The following is a 19645-nucleotide window of genomic DNA, read 5'->3' as shown; positions in this document are numbered from 1 at the left end:
TAACTCAAAAACCTTAAATAAAAACTATTGCAAATTGTCTCAGAATATCACTCTCTGCATCATACTACAACTTAATTTAAAGGTGAACAACCCCTTTAATGAGGCGGAGAGAAGTAAATAGTTGAAATCAGCGCTTCTTGTTTCCATATTTAACAGTCTCTGTCCGTGTGCAGCAACACAGAACCAAGCGCTGCAAATTGCCAGCTTTCCTGGTTTTCAGGTTGATCTCCGCTCAGGCTGGGAAACTGGTTTCCATTGTTACTTCAAAGGTCTGATTAGGATCATAACCGATAATATACTGGACTGACCAGTTACATTGCCCCAACAACCATTTAATCAATACTCCACAATAAGGTTCAGGCCACACGAGCAGATTCGGGGAGATTAGTCACCCCAACGACAAATCTCCTCTTCTTCAGGGCAACAATCTCACCGAACTGCCTTCCCCCTGCCCTCTGCCGGCTAAAATGAAAATCGCCTGGGGGAAGGCACACGCTGCGCTTCGTTTTCCTGGTCGCCTGTTTCCTCGTGAAGCAACTTTGGGAAGATGAAGCACCGGGTGTGCCTTCCCCCAGGGGAAGGCAGTTTGGGGAGATTGTCGGCCCGAGGAAGAAGCGATTTGTCGTGTAGAATTTGTGTATGACCAGCTCTATTTCATCTTCTGATAAATAAGTACCTTAGGCCTTTATTGTGTCCTATTTATCTGCTAAGTGCACTTTTAGCTTATGGCCACTAGAGGTGCTGCAGAGAGAGAGTCTATGGAGATGGAGCAGATTCACTGCTGCTGAGATAAGGAACAGGGCAGCCCCCATTAATAGTTAAAAATCCAGAGATGGAATGTTCAATGGCCCAATAAGTTGTACCCCCTACATTATACGATCTATGGGAAGATGAAGAGTAATCCTATCCATATACAGAAACCTGTTATCTAGGAAGATCCAAATTATGGGACGGGTTTATAAATGATGAGCAAAGATACAAATTCATCTTCTTCAGTGAACAAATGGTGATCCAGTCGTGTGTATATGAAAAGAACTGCAGTTGACAGCATGGGCTGAGGAGGGATGCTGGGAACTGTAGTTCAGTATATAACCGATCTATAGATTCCAATGGCATACGATTGTGCAGTCCGCCCCGGTCATAGAAGCACATATAGAAGCACATATAAAAGCAAAGCCCTTACAGTAAGGTAGGTTTGTGTTGCCAGGGGGTTTCTGTGGGCTTCGCTGTTGCCGGGGCGGGGGGGAAGAAATGAGACACGTGACAGACTACAGAAGTGCTGCTGCTTCAGATAATGCTCCTCCTTCAGTACAGGGGCTCAGTTACCTCCATACAGTTCATTTCCCATTCTGACATACACTGTGCTGCTCCTCTTAGGCAGACGACACCTGGTTGAGAGGTTCTTCCAAGTAATAAACCAGCGCCTGGGCCTAGGAATGATCCCAAACAAGAAGGGCAAGTTGTAACACTCAAAGGAAAATAAACATGAAAGCAATTGATTTTACAGATCTGTATTCATAACATACACACAAAGAGCAGGGGAGTCCACGATGGGTTACATGTGGCCCTCTAAGCAATTTATTGGCCAACCCACATGTTTAAGTGCCCCTATGACTTCATTTACCAGATACTAGCCAGACTACTACTAGCCACACTACCAGACTCCTAGCCAAACTACTAGTAGTTTGGCCTGCCCTAATGCACTCGCGGCGCTTCGATTTCTGAAGTCACCCCAAAGTTGCCTCACAAGGAAACTTCGGGCGACCTTGGAAATCAAAGCGCCGCAAATGCATTAGTGCAGGCGATTTTTCATTCAAGCAGATGGAAGGCAGTTTGGGGAGATTGTAGCCCCGACGAAGAGACGATTAGTCGCCAGGCGACTAAATCTCCCCCCGAATCTGCCTGTCTGCCCCAAACCTAAAAGGGTTGTTCATCTGTAACTTTTAGTATGATGTAGAGAGTGATATTCTGAGACAATTTGCAATCGGTTTTCATTTTTTATTATTTGTGGTTTTTGAGTTATTTTGCTTTTTATACAGCAGCTCTCCAGTTTGCAGTTTCACGATTCTTGTTGCTAGGGTACATTTTACCCTAGCAACCATGCATTGATTCGAATAAGAGACTGGAATATGAATAGGAGAGGAATGAATAGAAAGAGGAGTAATAAAAAATCAGCAATAGCAATACATTTGTAGCCTTACAGAGCATTTGTTTTTAGATGGGGTCAGTGACCCCCATTTGAAAGCTGAAATAGTCAGAAGAAGAAGGCAAATAAAAAAAAAAACAATTACAAATCGTCCCATAATATCCGTCTCTACTTCATACTAAAAGGTGAACAATCTCCTTTAATGCAGGAGGAAAATGCAGCTTGGGACTCCTAGGGGCAGATTTATCAAGGGTCGAATTGAAAAGTTGAAATTTATTTTTATGGTCAAAACTGTCAAAGTCAAGTTTTTTAAACCAATACATTTTGGTAAGTCGAATTTCGAGTTTATGAGAGTTTTAATAAAAACAAACATGAATTCAAAATTCGACCCTTGATAAAGGTGCCTCCTGGTGTTCCTGATCTGCACGTTCTGCATGTGCCCCAAATTGGACGTTCAGAGGATCCAGCAAGTTCTAGATTCAGTGAAGGAGTTTCCAGCTTTGCCTGGAACAGGCTGAGAATAAATGGGCACTCGTGTTAACCTAATAGGAAATAGCTGCACTGTATATGCACTCAATGCTTCCTGCTCTCTTACCTTGGCTTTCAGCATTCCAAATCCAACAGTCTCTTTGGCATACATGCACAGCAGCAGGTTAGACACTCTTGTGATTGCTACGCGGCCCTCCTGCAGGTCACAGAGAAAGAAGATTAACTAGCGCTGTGCTGGCTGCTGCCTGGCTCCATAAAGCGGCTACCTCTGCTCACCCACCATGCAGTCCATAAGGATGAGTTTAAGATTGTCCTCGTTGAATGCCTGGTGGCCGTTCTTATCATAGGCAGCCCATATGTTGCTAGCAATAGCAGCTGTAACTCGGGCATCTGTGTCACCATAACCAGAATATGCAAGTAGAGAGCCTTCATTGTTCAGCAGCCTGGCAAAAACAAGCACAGTCACTGAGGTTTTCTTTGGACTTTCATGGGACCAATGACAAGGCAGCGGGGAGATATACCGATAATATCAGGGCAAGGGACTGGCATTGGTGCAGAGTTAGTGGAAGCAAAGACGGGGCCGCAATGGAAACTGGGTAATGCAGTGATACAGGAAGGCAGTGGGAAGACTGCTCCTCAAGGTTGCCAGGTTGGCGGTTTCCAGCCAAATTGGGCTACTAATTTAAAGACCAGGTGGGTTTTGAAAGTACAAACTAGCCAAGGTATGGTTTTGGGCTACTTTTGGGTTTTTTATTGCCCAAATGTGACAAGCCTGCGCCTCCCAATGCATGCTGGGTAATGTCATTTTTATTTAACAATTTGCCAACTGCCAAGTTTAATGTAAGACTACACTGCCCAGCATGCAATGGGACTGACTTGTGTAGAAGGCGACAGTTACCAGATTTTGGGCTGTGTACCAGTCTCCCGTAACACTTGAAGGATCAGTAACATACATTTTAACAAAAAAATCATTAGTATAGAACAAAAAAAAAAACAACAAAGACAAATTCAACTTTTAAATCGCTAAGCCTTTATTAAGAAATAACTTACCGAAACTCCGCTTCAGAAAAGGCGACAGGGCGATAATCCATCATGCGGTGCACGATTTCTCCTCCCTGGCTATCTCCTATAAGGAAGGCAGGGAGGAGAAATCGAGCGCCGCATGATAGATCGCCTTTTCTGAAGAGGAGCGCAAGCGGAGTTTCGGTAAATTATTTCTTAATAAAGACTTAGCGATTTAAACGTTTACTTTGTCCTTGTGGGTTTTTTTCATTCTATACTAACTAATTTTTTTTTTTATTTTTTTTTTTAAAAAATTGATGCTACTGGTCCTTTAAGCATTTTCTGGTGACTTTCCTTAACAATTTTGGGGCAAAAATCTGCTGCCCACTAAAATGTATAGAGGTTGAGCTGTTTTACCAATATTTATTGAAATTGTATATGTATTATGCCCTATACTTCCTGCCCCCCCCCCCCGTAGTTACGCCCTGGTAACCGCCGAATCTGTCCCATTTTGCTTCATGAAAAAATGCGAAAAACAGTGAAAATGTACTTTCTGCGCAAGCGGAGGAAATCCCATCTCCCACCATCCATACTCAAAACCTTCTACAGAGGGACTACCGAGAGCATCCTAAGCAGCTGTATCACTGTCTGGCCTGGGAACTGCACTGTCATGGAGCGCAAGACCCTACAGAGGACAGTGAAGACAGCAGAGAAGATCATAGGTGTCTCTCTTCCTTCCATCACGGACATTTACACCACTCGCTGCATCCGTAAAGCCACCAGCATTGTGTCTGATCCAACACACCCCTCACACTCACTGTTCGCACTCCTGCCATCTGGAAAAAGGTACAGAAGCATTAGGGCCCTCACTACCAGACTGAGTAACAGTTTCTTCCTCCAAGTCATAAGGCTCCTGAATACTCAGGGACCGGACAGATCTCACTCACACACACTCCATCTGACCTCACTATATACCACAACGTTACACAGCCGTTGTATAAATAAATAGCCATTGGATACAATTGTTCTCTATGAGCACATCTGCACTTTATCATGTTCTTTATCATGTTCTTACTACTGTCATGTCACAGTGATACCCCCATCATGTCTGACGTTTAGCCTTATTTACTTAACATATTACATCTGCTGAGTGTGTCTTGTCCTGTCCCTGCACTATGCTGACCTGTCTTGCAGAAGTTGCATATTTTTGCACTTGCACTTTTTGTCTGTTGTCCGGTACATCTATGTTGTGTGTAGCACCATGGTCCTAGAGGAACGTTGTTTTGTTTCACTGTGTAATGTACAAACGTATATGGATGAAATGACAATAAACTCAGTGGCAGAACTACCGGGGGAACAGGGGGTGCGAGCGGGCCAGGGCTGCACCCCCTCAGGGCCCCCAGCAGCTCACGCGCCACTGACAAATGCGGCCGTACGGAGGGGGTGGGGCCCGGCTGCGCGCCACGCACCAGGGCCCGCCCCCTCTAGTGACGCTACTGAATAAACTCACTCTTGACTTGAATTTGAAAAAGGCGTATTTTCATATATATTCATTTATTTTTTTTATACTTTTTTTTCACTGCACATATTAGGGTTATTTTTGGGCTACTTTTGAAGTGCGTCTTGGTTAGTTTTGGGCTGTTTTTTTAGCTGACTTTGGCTGGTTTTATAAATTGGACCTGGTAACCCTGACTGGGAGGCAGCATGAGCAGGGAGGGAGGGTTGTTGGCAGGCAGCAAGTTAGGGTGGCGGGCAGCAGGGAGGGAGGGTGGCAGGTTGGGAGGGTGGTTGGCAGGCAGCAAAGAGAGGGTGGCAGGTTGGGAGGGAGAGTGGCAGGCAGCAGGGAGGGAGGGTGGCAGGTTGGTTGGCAAGCAGTAGGGAGGGGTGGCAGGTTGGGAGGGAGGGAGGCAGCAGGGAGGGAGGGAGGGTGGCAGGTAGCAGGGAGGGGGTGGCAGGCAGCAAAATAGGGTGGCAGCAGCAGCAAGGAGAGAGGGCAGGCAGCAGGGAAAGTATGGAACAGGGATGGACAAGGGAATACAGCGGGACAGTAAGAAGCGACTGGAATAAAGAACCAGGTTTGGGGGCAAAATGCTGGGAGGCCGGCGCTGGAGTAGAGAGAAAGGCAATGGGCCAGAGGTAAATGCACCGAGATGTGGGAGCAGGAAGTAGAGAAGGATGCCGGGAGAAGTAGGACAGACAGGAATCAGACTGTTACTCCGGGAGAGGTGCGAGGGATCCGTTACTCACAGAGTGCTCTGAACTCCACCGGTGTTGGCCTGGCTCAGAACCTGGGTCAGCGCTTTGGGCCGCAACATAATCCGCTCAGTGCTGCAGCCTAACCTGTCACACTGTCACGTGAGCAATCCTACAGGAAGTAGGCGATGGGCATGATGGGTAATGGAGTCTGACGCGCTGAGAATGCTAAACCCCTTTTAGACAATCTACATAGAAATCCTTTCCGCCCATATGTATATCCAAATAACTCATGGCGCCTTCATATAGATCTGCTAAAAAAAAAACTGGGTCGGCTGTTATTATGGTAACACAAGGGCGTGAAATGCAAAACAAGAGTCAAAGAAATACAACTATTTAGTCCGTTTGTAATTGGTCACATCGCATGTTATTGTTCAAGCCTCTCTGTTGTACTGTCTTGTCATTGGATGAGGGTGTCAGGTGACATGAAACATGACGCAGCAGAGCTGGAACTTCTGTGTGTGATTGGTCCTACGTGCCAGTAGGTGTCGCTATGAAGCAATGGGGTAAGGGCAACGGCAGGAGCTTTGCCAGCCATAGAAAGCCTATAATCCTCTGTCCGCGGCTTTCCTTCTTCCTATTGCTCCTCCTCGGGGTGGGCGGGTGCAGAGAAGATGGCGGAGAGCGGCGCTGATGGTGCGGCCTCTGGTACTACCGGGCAGGCTCCGGCTAAAGGACTTATTCGTGTCACCGTCAAGACGCCCAAGGACAAGGAGGAGATTGTCATTGGGGAAACGGCGTGTGTCCTGGAGGTGAGGAGCGTTATACCGACATCCTTTGACTAGGGGAGACTGGGCCAAACCCACACTGAAAAGAATGTTCACTCTCATAGAGGCCGGGCACAGGCTGAGACAGATAGGAGCCAGTCTAATAGAGAGAGAGAGAGATAGGAGCCAGTCTAATAGAGAGAGAGATAGGAGCCAGTCTAATAGAGAGAGAGATAGGAGCCAGTCTAATAGAGAGAGAGATAGGAGCCAGTCTAATAGAGAGAGAGAGAGAGATAGGAGCCAGTCTAATAGAGAGAGAGAGAGGAGCCAGTCTAATAGAGAGAGAGAGAGAGAGAGAGAGAGAGAGATAGGAGCCAGTCTAATAGAGAGAGAGATAGGAGCCAGTCTAATAGAGAGAGAGAGAGAGAGATAGGAGCCAGTCTAATAGAGAGAGAGATAGGAGCCAGTCTAATAGAGAGAGAGATAGGAGCCAGTCTAATAGAGAGAGAGATAGGAGCCAGTCTAATAGAGAGAGAGAGAGAGATAGGAGCCAGTCTAATAGAGAGAGAGAGAGGAGCCAGTCTAATAGAGAGAGAGAGGAGCCAGTCTAATAGAGAGAGATAGGAGCCAGTCTAATAGAGAGAGAGATAGGAGCCAGTCTAATAGAGAGAGAGAGAGATAGGAGCCAGTCTAATAGAGAGAGAGATAGGAGCCAGTCTAATAGAGAGAGAGAGAGATAGGAGCCAGTCTAATAGAGAGAGGAGCCAGTCTAATAGAGAGAGATAGGAGCCAGTCTAATAGAGAGAGAGAGAGATAGGAGCCAGTCTAATAGAGAGAGAGATAGGAGCCAGTCTAATAGAGAGAGAGAGAGATAGGAGCCAGTCTAATAGAGAGAGAGATAGGAGCCAGTCTAATAGAGAGAGAGATAGGAGCCAGTCTAATAGAGAGAGAGAGATAGGAGCCAGTCTAATAGAGAGAGAGAGATAGGAGCCAGTCTAATAGAGAGAGAGATAGGAGCCAGTCTAATAGAGAGAGAGAGAGATAGGAGCCAGTCTAATAGAGAGAGAGGAGCCCAGTCTAATAGAGAGAGATAGGAGCCAGTCTAATAGAGAGAGAGATAGGAGCCAGTCTAATAGAGAGAGAGAGATAGGAGCCAGTCTAATAGAGAGAGAGAGATAGGAGCCAGTCTAATAGAGAGAGAGAGATAGGAGCCAGTCTAATAGAGAGAGAGAGAGAGAGATAGGAGCCAGTCTAATAGAGAGAGAGAGATAGGAGCCAGTCTAATAGAGAGAGAGAGAGATAGGAGCCAGTCTAATAGAGAGAGAGAGAGATAGGAGCCAGTCTAATAGAGAGAGAGGAGCCCAGTCTAATAGAGAGAGATAGGAGCCAGTCTAATAGAGAGAGAGATAGGAGCCAGTCTAATAGAGAGAGAGGAGCCCAGTCTAATAGAGAGAGAGATAGGAGCCAGTCTAATAGAGAGAGGGGCCCAGTCTAATAGAGAGAGAGAGAGACAGTAGCCCAGTCTGATAGAGAGAGAGAGGAGCCAGTCTAATAGAGAGAGAGATAGGAGCCAGTCTAATAGAGAGAGAGAGAGGAGCCAGTCTAATAGAGAGAGAGATAGGAGCCAGTCTAATAGAGAGAGATATGAGCCAGTCTAATAGAGAGAGATATGAACCCGTCTAATAGAGAGAGAGAGAGAGAGATAGGAGCCAGTCTAATAGAGAGACAGTCAGGAGCCCAGTCTAATAGAGAGACAGTCAGGAGCCCAGTCTAATAGAGAGACAGTCAGGAGCCCAGTCTAATAGAGAGAGAGACAGGAGCCCAGTTTAATAGAGAGAGAGAGAGAGCCAGGAGCTCAGTCTAATAGAGAGAGAGAAAGGAAAGGAGCCCAGTCTAATAGAGAGAGACAGGAGCCTAGTCTGTTAAAGCAAGAGAGTCAGAAGCCCAGAAACAAAAGTTGAATGAGAGAGAGGGACCTTATGGAGAAAGGTGATGAGTCTGGTAGAGAGAGGGATGGGTGAGTGATAGAGGGGCCCAGTTTTTATAGAAAAGGGAAAATTAGTCTGAGAGAGAAGAACTTGGACTGGTAGAGAAAGAGATATTTAGTCTGAAAGAGAGGCGCATAGTCTGACCGCAAAGAAGGATCAGTCTTAGAGAAGGCTCTCATCTGCACAAAGAAATGAAGCTGCGTGTCAGAGGGAGAGCCCAGAGTGAACCAGAGGATCTGGCAGTGCTAGTTGGAGAGTGACATCTTAGCTTGGCTGAGGGAAATGAGAGGCCTCGGAGGAAGCCCTGTCTCAGTGAGAGGGAGACAGACAGTAGAGTGCAGCCAGAGAGGGGAGCTGTAAGCTGCAGGGATAAAGGTGGGGTGGAGCTTGAGAGAGTGGAAATTGAAGTGAACTTAAAGAGGGAGCCAATGGGGAGAGATGGATTTGGTCCTGAGCCTGAGAGGATGGTTAATGCTGTAAGTGTGATGGAGCCTCACAGAGTAAAAACTAGAGCTCATCCTGAGAATGGTTGGAGTGGAGGTCAGCATGAAACTAAATGGTGTGGAAGAGATGCTGCTGTACATGAGATTAACATGGAGCTTTGCAGGAGATTGAGCAAAACTGGAGAGGGAGATAAGAAGTTTGGGAGATACAGATGGAACTGAGGGGGAGACATAGAGATGGATTCAGTCTCAGCAACAGCAGCTGAGCTCAGACTGGTAGTGATGGAGCTCATCTATGATTATGTGGAGCTTAGGCTGAGAGAAGTAGTTGGAACTCAATGTAAGAACTGAATGGGGCTTGGCTTGAAAGGGCAATGAGATACATGAAGTTCTGCTTGAGAGAAGGAGGTGAATCTCATGTAGAGATAAGATCTTAGATGAAAAATGAAGCTCAGCTTCGGGACAATAGCAAGAAAAAGGCAGAGCTCAGCCATAGAGATGGGGTGTAGCCAGAGCGTGTGATGAATAGAGCTCAGCTAGAATGTATGGGAAGCAGCGGAGAGAGTTAAAAGCAGTGTCCTGCAGAGATTACATTGGGATGTACATACAGTATGGCAGCTTCCACCCATCAGCATATATACAGTGTATATATAAATCCATACAGAGAATGTAGTGTAAGGGACACAATAAGTCATACAAATACTCTGCTGTGTAGTGGAGCCCTATGTGTGACTCCAGACCTACAGAGAAGAGCTGTTCTGTGGCTCTGCAGCTGGAAGCAGTCTCTTTCCCCTTGTGACTAAGTGACATTCCCTGGTGTGACCTCCTCTCCCCATCAGGCGTCACACACTTACAGTTCCCAGGATCCTCCGCTGCACTCACAGGCTTTACATCATTACACACAGTTACTCGTTTGCCTAATTAGTCTCGTGAGTCTTATCAGCAGCGTGCAAAACACACAGTAAATCCCCATGCACTGCTGATTCAGACTGCTAGCCTTTATGTAGCGGCTTCACTTCTGTTTGTCTGTTCCAGTTCAAGGAAGAGATCTCCAGGCGGTTCAAAGCGAAACGGGATCAGCTGGTTCTGATCTTTGCCGGGAAGATCCTGAAAGATGGGGACACGCTGAACCAGCACGGCATCAAAGATGGCCTCACCGTACATTTAGTCATCAAAACTGCACAGAAGTAAGTGCTGCGGTGTATATGTGTGTGTGTGTATATATATATATATGTTGTAGCTCACTGGAGGAATTCTGGGAGTTGTAGTTTGTACAGCTCGCAGCTCAATATACTTTATTTAAATGACTGTACGCAAGGTTGCTGTCCCTTTATTTTTCTTTATATCCCCTTTAATCATTCGTCCCCATTATATGTAGCATGTAGTAGGAGTAGTAGTGAAGCTGTTCTGTGCCTGTGACCCCCATTTCTTACACAATTTGACATGGAGAAAACTGTTGCCACATTCCAGGAGATGAGCTTTGAACTGCTGACTCTTCTCTGCTCCATTAACCCTTTCCCTTTTTCCTCTCTGCTCCATTAACCCTTTCCCTTTTTCCCCCTCTCTGCTCCATTAACCCTTTTCTCTGCTCCATTAACCCTTTCCTTTTTTTCTCTCTGCTCCATTAACCCTTTCCATTTCCCCCCCGCTTCTCTATTAACCCCTTCCATTTTCTCTGCTCCATTAACCCTTTCACCCTTTGCTCCATTAATCCTTTTTCTCTGCTCCATTAACCCCTTTCTCTGCTCCATTAACCATTTCACCCTTTCTCTGCTCCATTAATTCTTTCTCTGCTCCATTAACCCTTTCCTGGTTTCTCTGCTCCATTAACCCTTTCCCTGGTTTCTCTGCTCCATTAACCCTTTCCCTTCTTTCTCTGCTCCATTAACCCTTTCCCTTCTTTCTCTGCTCCATTAACCCTTTCCATCCCCCCGCTGCGCTATTAACCCTTTTCTCTGCTCCATTAAAGCTTTCACCACTCCATTAACAAACAAGGGAAAGTTGTGCTCACCACTAGTTTTTAAAATCATTAGGCGGGGGTGCAATGAGGGTGTGACCACAAAATACATATAGACAAATACAAGATTCCTCTGCACTCAACCCATTATCAATATATTTAAGACAGAGACATTTTGTGCATACTGCTACTGAAAAATGCCTTACCCTTTAAACAAAATAGGGATTGTTTGTCCATATATTGCAATATATTTAAGCTGGCCAACTACGTCAAAGTCATCCCATATCTGGCCAGATATGGGATGACTTTGATAATGATTTTAAAAACTAGTGGTGAGCACAACTTTCCCTTGTTTGTTATAGTTCTACAGGAGCAGTGACCAGCTCCATGTTGTAGCTCCCACCCCTCCCAGCTATAGTCAGGTGATCCCACTGGTGTCTAATAAAAGGGCAGCCAAGTTTGGGAGTTTTACTTTGAAAGCAGCTAGTATGTTGCAGGTAAAACGTATTCGTCCCTTTTATAAAATGTATAATGAAACCATAGAATTCTTAATGAATCAGATAAAATTGAGCATAGGACTGGCCAGATATGGGATGACTTTGACGTAGTTGGCCAGCTTAAATATATTGCAATATATGGACAAACAATCCCTATTTTGTTTAAAGGGTAAGGCATTTTTCAGTAGCAGTATGCACAAAATGTCTCTGTCTTAAATATATTGATAATGGGTTGAGTGCAGAGGAATCTTGTATTTGTCTATACTCCATTAACCCTTTCACCACTCCATTAACCCTTTTTTCTGCTCCATTAACCCTTTCTCTGCTCCAATAATGCTTTCTCTCTGCTCCATTAACCCTTTCACCTTTTCTCTGCTCCATTAATCCTTTCCTGGTTTCTCTGCTCCATTAACCCTTTCCCGTTATCTGCTGGCTTCCCGCTGGGTTCTATGGAATATATATGGATAGATAAGAGTTGGTTGTGTTTCCAAAAAAGCTTTGTCCAATTTGGGAATACAGATCTGTGGCCAAACAGGAGGTTTCTCCAGACAAAATCTCAGTGATGTTAGTGTACCGGTTCTGACCTACTTATAGGGTTGCCACCTTTTCTGGAAAAAAATACCGGCCTTCCTATTTATTTATCTTTTTTCCCTATTAATAACATTGGGATCAGCCATCATTTTTACAGGCCAGGCTGGTAAAATACCAGCCAGGTTGCAACCCTACCTGCTTATCACAAGTGTGTATGAGTTTAATGAAGCATTGCTATCTTCCTTTCCAGATCCCAGGACCCATCCGGGGTTTCCTCTGCTTCTGATGCTGCTGCTTCCAACTCCTCCCCACAGACAGGTAACGCTACCTCCCCGACACCCGCTACTGGAAACAGCTCCTCCGAGGGGAGTGGAGGAACCAACAGAGCTGATGGTGCCAGCACTGCTGCAAATGGATCTCCCGCTGCCCCAAACCTCCTGTGTAAGTAGAGTGCAGTGCGGGGAGGTGGGGGAGAAGTTGGTTGGGTTCTATGCAGAATGATTGACATGTTGTTCTTTGCAGCTGGTTTTGGAGGTTTGGCCGGATTGGGCAACTTGGGCATGGGATCGGCCAACTTCATGGAACTGCAGCAGCAGATGCAGCGACAGCTCATGTCCAGTCCTGAGATGCTGTCCCAGATTATGGAGAACCCCCTGGTGCAAAACATGATGTCTAACCCCGACCTCATGAGGCAGATGATCATGGCCAACCCCCAGATGCAGCAACTGATGGAGAGGAACCCGGAGATCAGCCACATGTTGAACAACCCAGAGCTGATGAGGCAGGTACGTGTGTCGAGTCTCTCTGCTGAGTTTACGTTGTCCGTTTTCTTAGTCACCTTTTTCAACTGCTGCTTTTCTTGCATTTGATCGACATGTCCTTGCTTTTTCAGACTATGGAGTTAGCCCGAAACCCTGCTATGATGCAGGAGATGATGAGGAACCAGGACCGAGCCCTCAGTAACCTAGAAAGCATCCCTGGTGGATACAACGCCTTGCGTCGAATGTACACAGACATCCAGGAGCCGATGTTCAGCGCAGCCAGAGAACAGGTAAAGGCCTTTGTGTTTACCACATGCTGACCAGCTGGGGGAGCGGTTAGAGTCTCCAAAAAAAAAGGTCAAAATGATGTGCAAATGAATATCACTGCTTTTGTGCTTTATTCTTTGTTGCTGGGGCAAAAAGACAACGGATACATTTTGTGACTGCGACTCCTTCGCTGTTGAATTAGGTCAAACAATAGGAGCAGGTCGTTTCCTCTGCAGCTGAAGATTATTTAGCTCCTGGCATGTGCTTGACAATCGCTCTGCTTTTTTCCCCCCGCAGTTTGGTAATAATCCCTTTTCCGCATTGGCCGGGGGATCAGACGGATCAGCCTCACAGCCACTGCGCACGGAGAACAGGGAGCCACTCCCCAACCCCTGGAACCCCGCCTCTCCCTCTTCCCAAAACCAGACGTCCAGCAATGAAAGCAACACGGGCTCTACCACCAGCCAAAGCGCCCCCACTGTGTCCAACCCCCTTGGCATCAACGCTGCCAGTCTGGGATCAGGTAAAGAGCTGCACCTAATCCTGCGCCTTGTAACTGTCTCACCTCTTGCCTTGTCAGTGTTAAAGGGGTTGTGCACCTTTGAGTTAACTTTTAGTATGATATAGAGATGGATATTCTGAGACAATTTGCAACGGGTTTTCATTTTTTATTATTTGTAGTTTTTGAGCTATTTTGCTTTTTATTCAGCAGCTCTCCAGTTTGCAGTGTCTGGGTTCACATAACCACAGCAACCATGCACTGATTTAATAAGAGGCTGGAATATGAATAGGAGAGGCCTGGATAGAAAGATGAATAAAAAGTAGCCTTACAGAGCATTTGTTTTTTTTAGACTGGGTCAATGACCCCCTTAATAAAGCTGGAAAGAGTCAGAAGAAAAAGGCTAATAATTCAAAAACTATAAATAAAAAAAAATAACGAAGACCAGTTGAAAAATCACTTAGAATTAGCAATTTATAACATATTTAAAGTTAATTTAAAGGATAAGTAAACCTTTAAAAAGTGAATGTAAAATTGATGAGGGGGCTATTCTAAGAACTTTTGCAATGTACATTCATTATTTATTTGTTTTAATTCCAAGATATTAAGGGACACGTACTGTTAATATGAATGAATTGAGTTACAACAGCACCACCCGCTGGTCATTTTCTGACCACCAATTAGTCGAGGAAGTTGTCAGGAGAAAGAAAGAGGCTGCTCTGATGTTCTTCTGCTTAGGAAAGATTTTAGAAAAGTTTCTAATCGTATTGCTAAGCAGAAGAACATCAGACGAGCCTCTTTCTTTCTCCTGACAACTTCCTTGACTACTTGGTGGTCAGACTGGTGGGAAACTGACCAGCAGGTGGTGCTGCTGTAACAAAATTCATTTATATTAACATTACATGTATCCCTTAATATCTTGGAATTAAAGGAGAAGGAAAGCTACGGAGGCATTTTATTGCCAATATATTAGCTGCAATAGTGCAAGCTAGAATGCTATATTTATTCTGTAGAATGTTTTACCATACCTGAGTAAAAAGCTCTAGAAACTCTCTGTTTGTTTAGGATAGGAGCTGCAGTATTAAGGTGGTGTGACATCACTTCCTGCCTGAGTCTCTCCCTGCTCTGGGCTCAGATTACAGCAGAGAAGGGAGGGGCGGGGGAAGAGGAACAAACTGAGCATGCTCTTGCCCAGGGCAATGAGGTTTAAGCTGAAGGCAGGAAGTCTGATACAGAAGCCCATGTGTACACAATAGAAGGAACGAAATGCAGTGTTTCTTTTGACAGGGTAGTCAGAGCAGCACTACTTTGGGGGTTTACTGGTATATTTAGATGGACCTTTCTGATAAGGTTTACTTCGTTTTAACCTTTCCTTCTCCTTTAATACTAAATAAATATTGAATGTACATTGCAAAAGTTCTTAGAATAGCATTTTCGTCAGTTTTACATTCACTTATTTTAAAAGGTTTACTTATCCTTTAACGGTGAGCCGCCCCTTTAATGCATGACATCCCTTTTTGTGTCCCATCTCATTAGGCGCGTATAACAGCCCAGAAATGCAAGGCGTGTTGCAGCAGATCACTGAAAACCCCCAGTTAATACAGAGTATGATTTCTGCCCCCTACACGCGGAGTATGATGCAGGCCCTGGCACAGAACCCGGAATTTACTGCACAGGTGAGTGACTGCACCGGAGAAAGCTTGGCCTCTGGTGGCAATTTAAGCTTCTAAGCCTGGCCTTTATCTTCTTGCTATCAGATGATGGGGAACATTCCAATCTTCTCTGGGAACCCACAGCTACAGGAACAGCTCCGACACCAACTGCCAGTCTTCCTGCAGCAGGTAAGGAATTCACAGGCATGTCTGTCCCATCAGCTTTTATAGTAATGTGCCAACGTTACCAACCTTCCTAGTTAAATGGATACGGTCATAGGAAAATGTTTTTTTCTTTCAAAGGCATCAGTTAATAGTGCTGCTCCAGCAGAATTCTGCACTGAAATCCATTTCTCAAAAGAGCAAACAGATTTTTTTATATTTAATTTAGAAATCTGACATGGGGCTAGACATATTGTCAGTTTCCCAGCTGCTCTCAGTCATGTGACTTGTGCATAAACTTCAGTTACTCTTTACTGCTGTACTGCAAGTTGAAGTGAGATCACCCCCCCCCCCTCAGCAGCCTAACAACTAGGGATGCACCGAATCCACTATTTTGGATTCAGCCGCACCCCCAAATCCTTCACGAAAGATTCAGCCAAATACCGAACTGAATCTGAATCCTAATTTGCATGTTTGCATAAAGAGTGGGAATATTTTTTACTTCCTTTTTTTGTGACAAAAAGTCACGCAGTTTCCCTCCGCATCCTTAATTTGAATATGCAGATTCGGTTCGGCCACGCAGAAGGATTCAGCCGAATCCTGCTGAAAAAGGTTGAATCCCGAACTGAATCCTGGATTCGGTTCATCCCTACTAACAGAACAATGGTAAGGTAACCAGATAGCAGCTCCCTAACACAAGATAACAGCTGCCTGGTAGATCTAAGAACAACACTCAATAGTAAAATCCAGGTCCCACTGAGACACATTCAGTTACATTGAGTAGGAGAAACAACAGCCTGCCAAAAAGCAGTTCCATCCTAAAGTGCAGGCTCTTTCTGAAAGCACATGACCAGGCAAAATGACCTGAGATGCACCTACACACCAATATTACAACTAAATACACTTGTTGGTTCAGGAATACAATTGTTATATTGTAGAGTGAATTGTTTGCAGTGTAAACAGTGTAATTTAGAAATAAAAACTACATCATAAAAAGCATGACAGCTTACGTCCTGTAAGTATTGCAAGAGGACCCAAAAGGTGAATAAGAACTGCACACGAGCATCTATATTAAAGGGGTTGTTTACCTTTAGATTCAATTTTAGTATGATGTAGAGTGATTTTCTGAGACAATTTGCATTTGGTTTTCAATTTTAGTTTTTTGAGTTATTTAGCTTTTTATTCAGCAGCTCTCCAGTTTGCAATTTCAGCCATCTGGTTGCTAAGGTCTAAGGTCCAAATTACCCTAGCAACCATGCATTGATTTGAATAAGAGACTGGAATATGAATAGGAGAGGCCTGAATAGAAAGATGAGTAATAAAAAGTAACAATAACAAAACATTTGTAGCCTTACAGAGCATTTGTTTTTTAGATGGGTCAGTGACCCCCCCCCATTTGAAAGCTGTAAAGAGGCAAAAGAAAAAGGTCAATAACTTTAAAAACTATAAAATATAAATGAGGAAGACCAATTGCAGAATTGCTACAAATTGGACATTCTCTAGAACATCCACCTGCTGAAAAACAGCCGTGTGCTAGAAGTTATATGTTCAGGGCTTTAGTTGCCCTTTAAATAGATTGTTGGACAGAGTTGGTTAAATTAGGCGATTCTTAAAGAAATATATTTTACCTTGTAAACATTTGATATGGTACAGATGCAGAACCCAGAATCTATGTCAGTAATGAGCAACCCCAGGGCGATGCAGGCGCTGCTCCAGATCCAACAGGGACTTCAATCACTGCAGACGGAGGCCCCAGGCCTGATAACCAGGTGAGACCAACCTCTCCAGGTGTCTCTAACCATGTAGCGTCTCCTTAAAGGAACAGTTCAGTATAAAAATAAAAACTGGGTAAATAAATAGACTGTGCAAAATAAAAAATGTTTCTAATATAGTTAGTTAGGCAAAAATGTAATGTATAAAGGCTGGAGTGACTGGATGTGTAACATAATAGCCAGAACACTACTTCCTGCTTTTCAGCTCTCTAACTCTGAGTTAGTCAGTGACTTGAAGGGGAGTAACATGGGACATAACTGTTCAGTGAGTTTGTAATTGATCCTCAGCATTCAGCTCAGATTCAAAAGCAACCGTTATGATTGGTAACTGCCTGTTAACCAATCAGTGGAAAGCAAGAGAGCTGAAAAGCAGGAAGTAGTGTTCTGGCTATTATGTTACACATCCAGTCACTCCAGCCTTTATACATTACATTTTTGCCTAAGTAACTATATTAGAAACATGTTTTATTTTGCACAGCCTGTCTATTTACCCAGTTTTTATTTTATATACCCAACAATTCCTTTAAAGTCTGACTCTTTCCTCTCTCTCCTGCTTGAAGCCTTGGTTCTTTTGGCATTCCTGGGGTGCCACCCACATCTGGCGGAAGCACGCCCCCTGATAACCCCGCCTCCTCCTCCTCGCCAGCAAGTGCCTCTCCATCAGGGGGCAGCAGCAGTAATCCCCAGCAACAGATGATGCAGCAGATGATCCAGCTTTTGGCCGGGGGTAATTCTCAGGTAAGATGCGTTCCACCGTTAACTATAGGCTTATTGACAGGAGGGGGGAAGGTCCTGAGATAGAGTCCTGCAACGGGTCAGGTTACCCGCAAAAAAAGTGGGCCCCCTGTGGAACGAGGGAAGGATTTTCAGCTGCGGGGCTCATCTAAATGTCTTATTCTATGTAATATTGTCTATATTTTACTCCTTTTAAAGTTTTACGAAACTTGTTTCTGCCCGCCCACTTTTGATGATGCCACTTCCGGTTTGCAGCACCGGATCTGCGGTTTGCGGGTCGGGTAGTGGATCAAAGTGGCTAAATATGTGGATTGTGGTTCGGGTGCGGGTCTTAGAAATTGGAGTCTATCCTGAGATTTGCCTCCAACTGGAATGTTTGTGTCATGCAGGTGCAGAACCCCGAGGTCCGTTTCCAGTCTCAGCTGGACCAACTAAATGCCATGGGCTTTATCAACCGGGAAGCAAACGTGCAGGCCCTTATAGCGACTGGCGGAGACATCAATGCAGCCATCGAGAGACTGTTGGGCTCCCAGCCCTCCTAAGGAGACACAGAGCTTTGCCCAAAATCTACAGGAACACATTCTCCCTGACTCACATGCCCCATCGCCGAGCATCATGGGACGTGGCTGCTGATTGGACTGTTCCATTTGGATTGCAGGTGACATGAGGATGCTCCGTGTGGGACAGTACCTGTATCATCTCCCCCCAGGGCCAGTGCCCCTCTATTACAGGTCACCCTCAGCTCCGCTTTCCTTCCTGATGCTGTTAATAAACTACCCATAATGCAAGCTGGCTATATAGCAACATTTGCTCATACCTGCCCTGTAATAACTATTTAACTCACTAATCCCCGGATTAATTCACTCGGCTCAAACGGTGGTTTCAGTTATGTAGTTTTTTTTGTGGTTTTTTTTTGCCTTTAATCCCTCCCCATTGGCCTAATGAATTGGAGCTGTATTTTCATTAGATTGATTTTTAACAATAAATCAACAAGTTTTATTTTTCCCCATTTTCTGTACAGATTCTTGCTGAATCCAGCATCCGCTCCCAGCAGCATGGTGGCACGTTGGGAGGCACATTTATCAAGGGTCGGATTTTGAATTCACGTTGTTTTTTTTTAAACTCCCATAAACTCGAAATTTGACCAGTATAAATTTATTGATAAAATCGAATTTTCTCAGCTCGGTATAATTTAATCGATCGAAAACTCAAATCAAATTGATAAAACTCTTCGAATTAGAAAAACTCTATTCGAATTGAAAAAACTATTCGAATTAGAAAAACTTTGAATTAGAAAAACTCGAACCTAGTTATATAAACTCGAATCTAATTAGAAAAATTCTATTCAAATTAAAAAAACTATTCACATTAAAAAACCTCTATTCGAATTAGAAAAACTTTGAATTAAAAAGACACTTCGAATTGAAAAAACTATTCGAATTAAAAAAACTATTCGAATTGAAAAAACTACTCGAATTGAAAAAAACTATTCGAATTGAAAAAACTACTCGAATTGAAAAAACGATTCGAATTGAAAAAACGATTCGAATTGAAAAAACGATTCGAATTGAAAAAACGATTCGAATTGAAAAAACTTTGAATTAGAAAAACTCGAATCTAGTTATATAAACTCGAATCTAATTAGAAAAATTCAATTTGAATTAAAAAACTATTCGAATTAAAAAACCCTCTATTCGAATTAGAAAAACTTTGAATTAGAAAAACTCAAATTGAATTATATAAACTCAAATTGAATTATATAAACTCAAATTGAATTTAAAAAA

At 44.2% G+C, this 19645-nt stretch overlaps 2 protein-coding genes across 2 annotated transcripts; one reads left to right on the top strand and one right to left on the bottom strand.

The window, feature by feature from the left end:
- Window positions 1-318: 318 nt before the first annotated feature.
- On the bottom strand, window positions 319-5993 carry lamtor2.L (late endosomal/lysosomal adaptor, MAPK and MTOR activator 2 L homeolog). The gene is given in 4 exon segments (NM_001094652.1): window positions 319-1430; window positions 2742-2831; window positions 2916-3078; window positions 5885-5993. Coding segments are annotated over 4 exon segments (378 nt in total). The 5' UTR covers window positions 5953-5993; the 3' UTR covers window positions 319-1373.
- A 511-nt stretch (window positions 5994-6504) lies between these two features.
- ubqln4.L (ubiquilin 4 L homeolog) lies at window positions 6505-18870 on the top strand. The gene is given in 11 exon segments (NM_001087336.1): window positions 6505-6642; window positions 10064-10215; window positions 12264-12454; window positions 12536-12798; window positions 12906-13064; window positions 13339-13564; window positions 15077-15216; window positions 15298-15381; window positions 17008-17123; window positions 17687-17864; window positions 18251-18870. Coding segments are annotated over 11 exon segments (1800 nt in total). The 3' UTR covers window positions 18404-18870.
- The last annotated feature ends 775 nt before the right edge of the window (window positions 18871-19645 follow it).

The sequence above is a fragment of the Xenopus laevis genome, chromosome 8L, assembly GCF_017654675.1.
Source record: "Xenopus laevis strain J_2021 chromosome 8L, Xenopus_laevis_v10.1, whole genome shotgun sequence".
Classification (NCBI taxonomy): domain Eukaryota; kingdom Metazoa; phylum Chordata; class Amphibia; order Anura; family Pipidae; genus Xenopus; species Xenopus laevis.
This window is presented reverse-complemented; position numbering and strand designations above follow the sequence as displayed.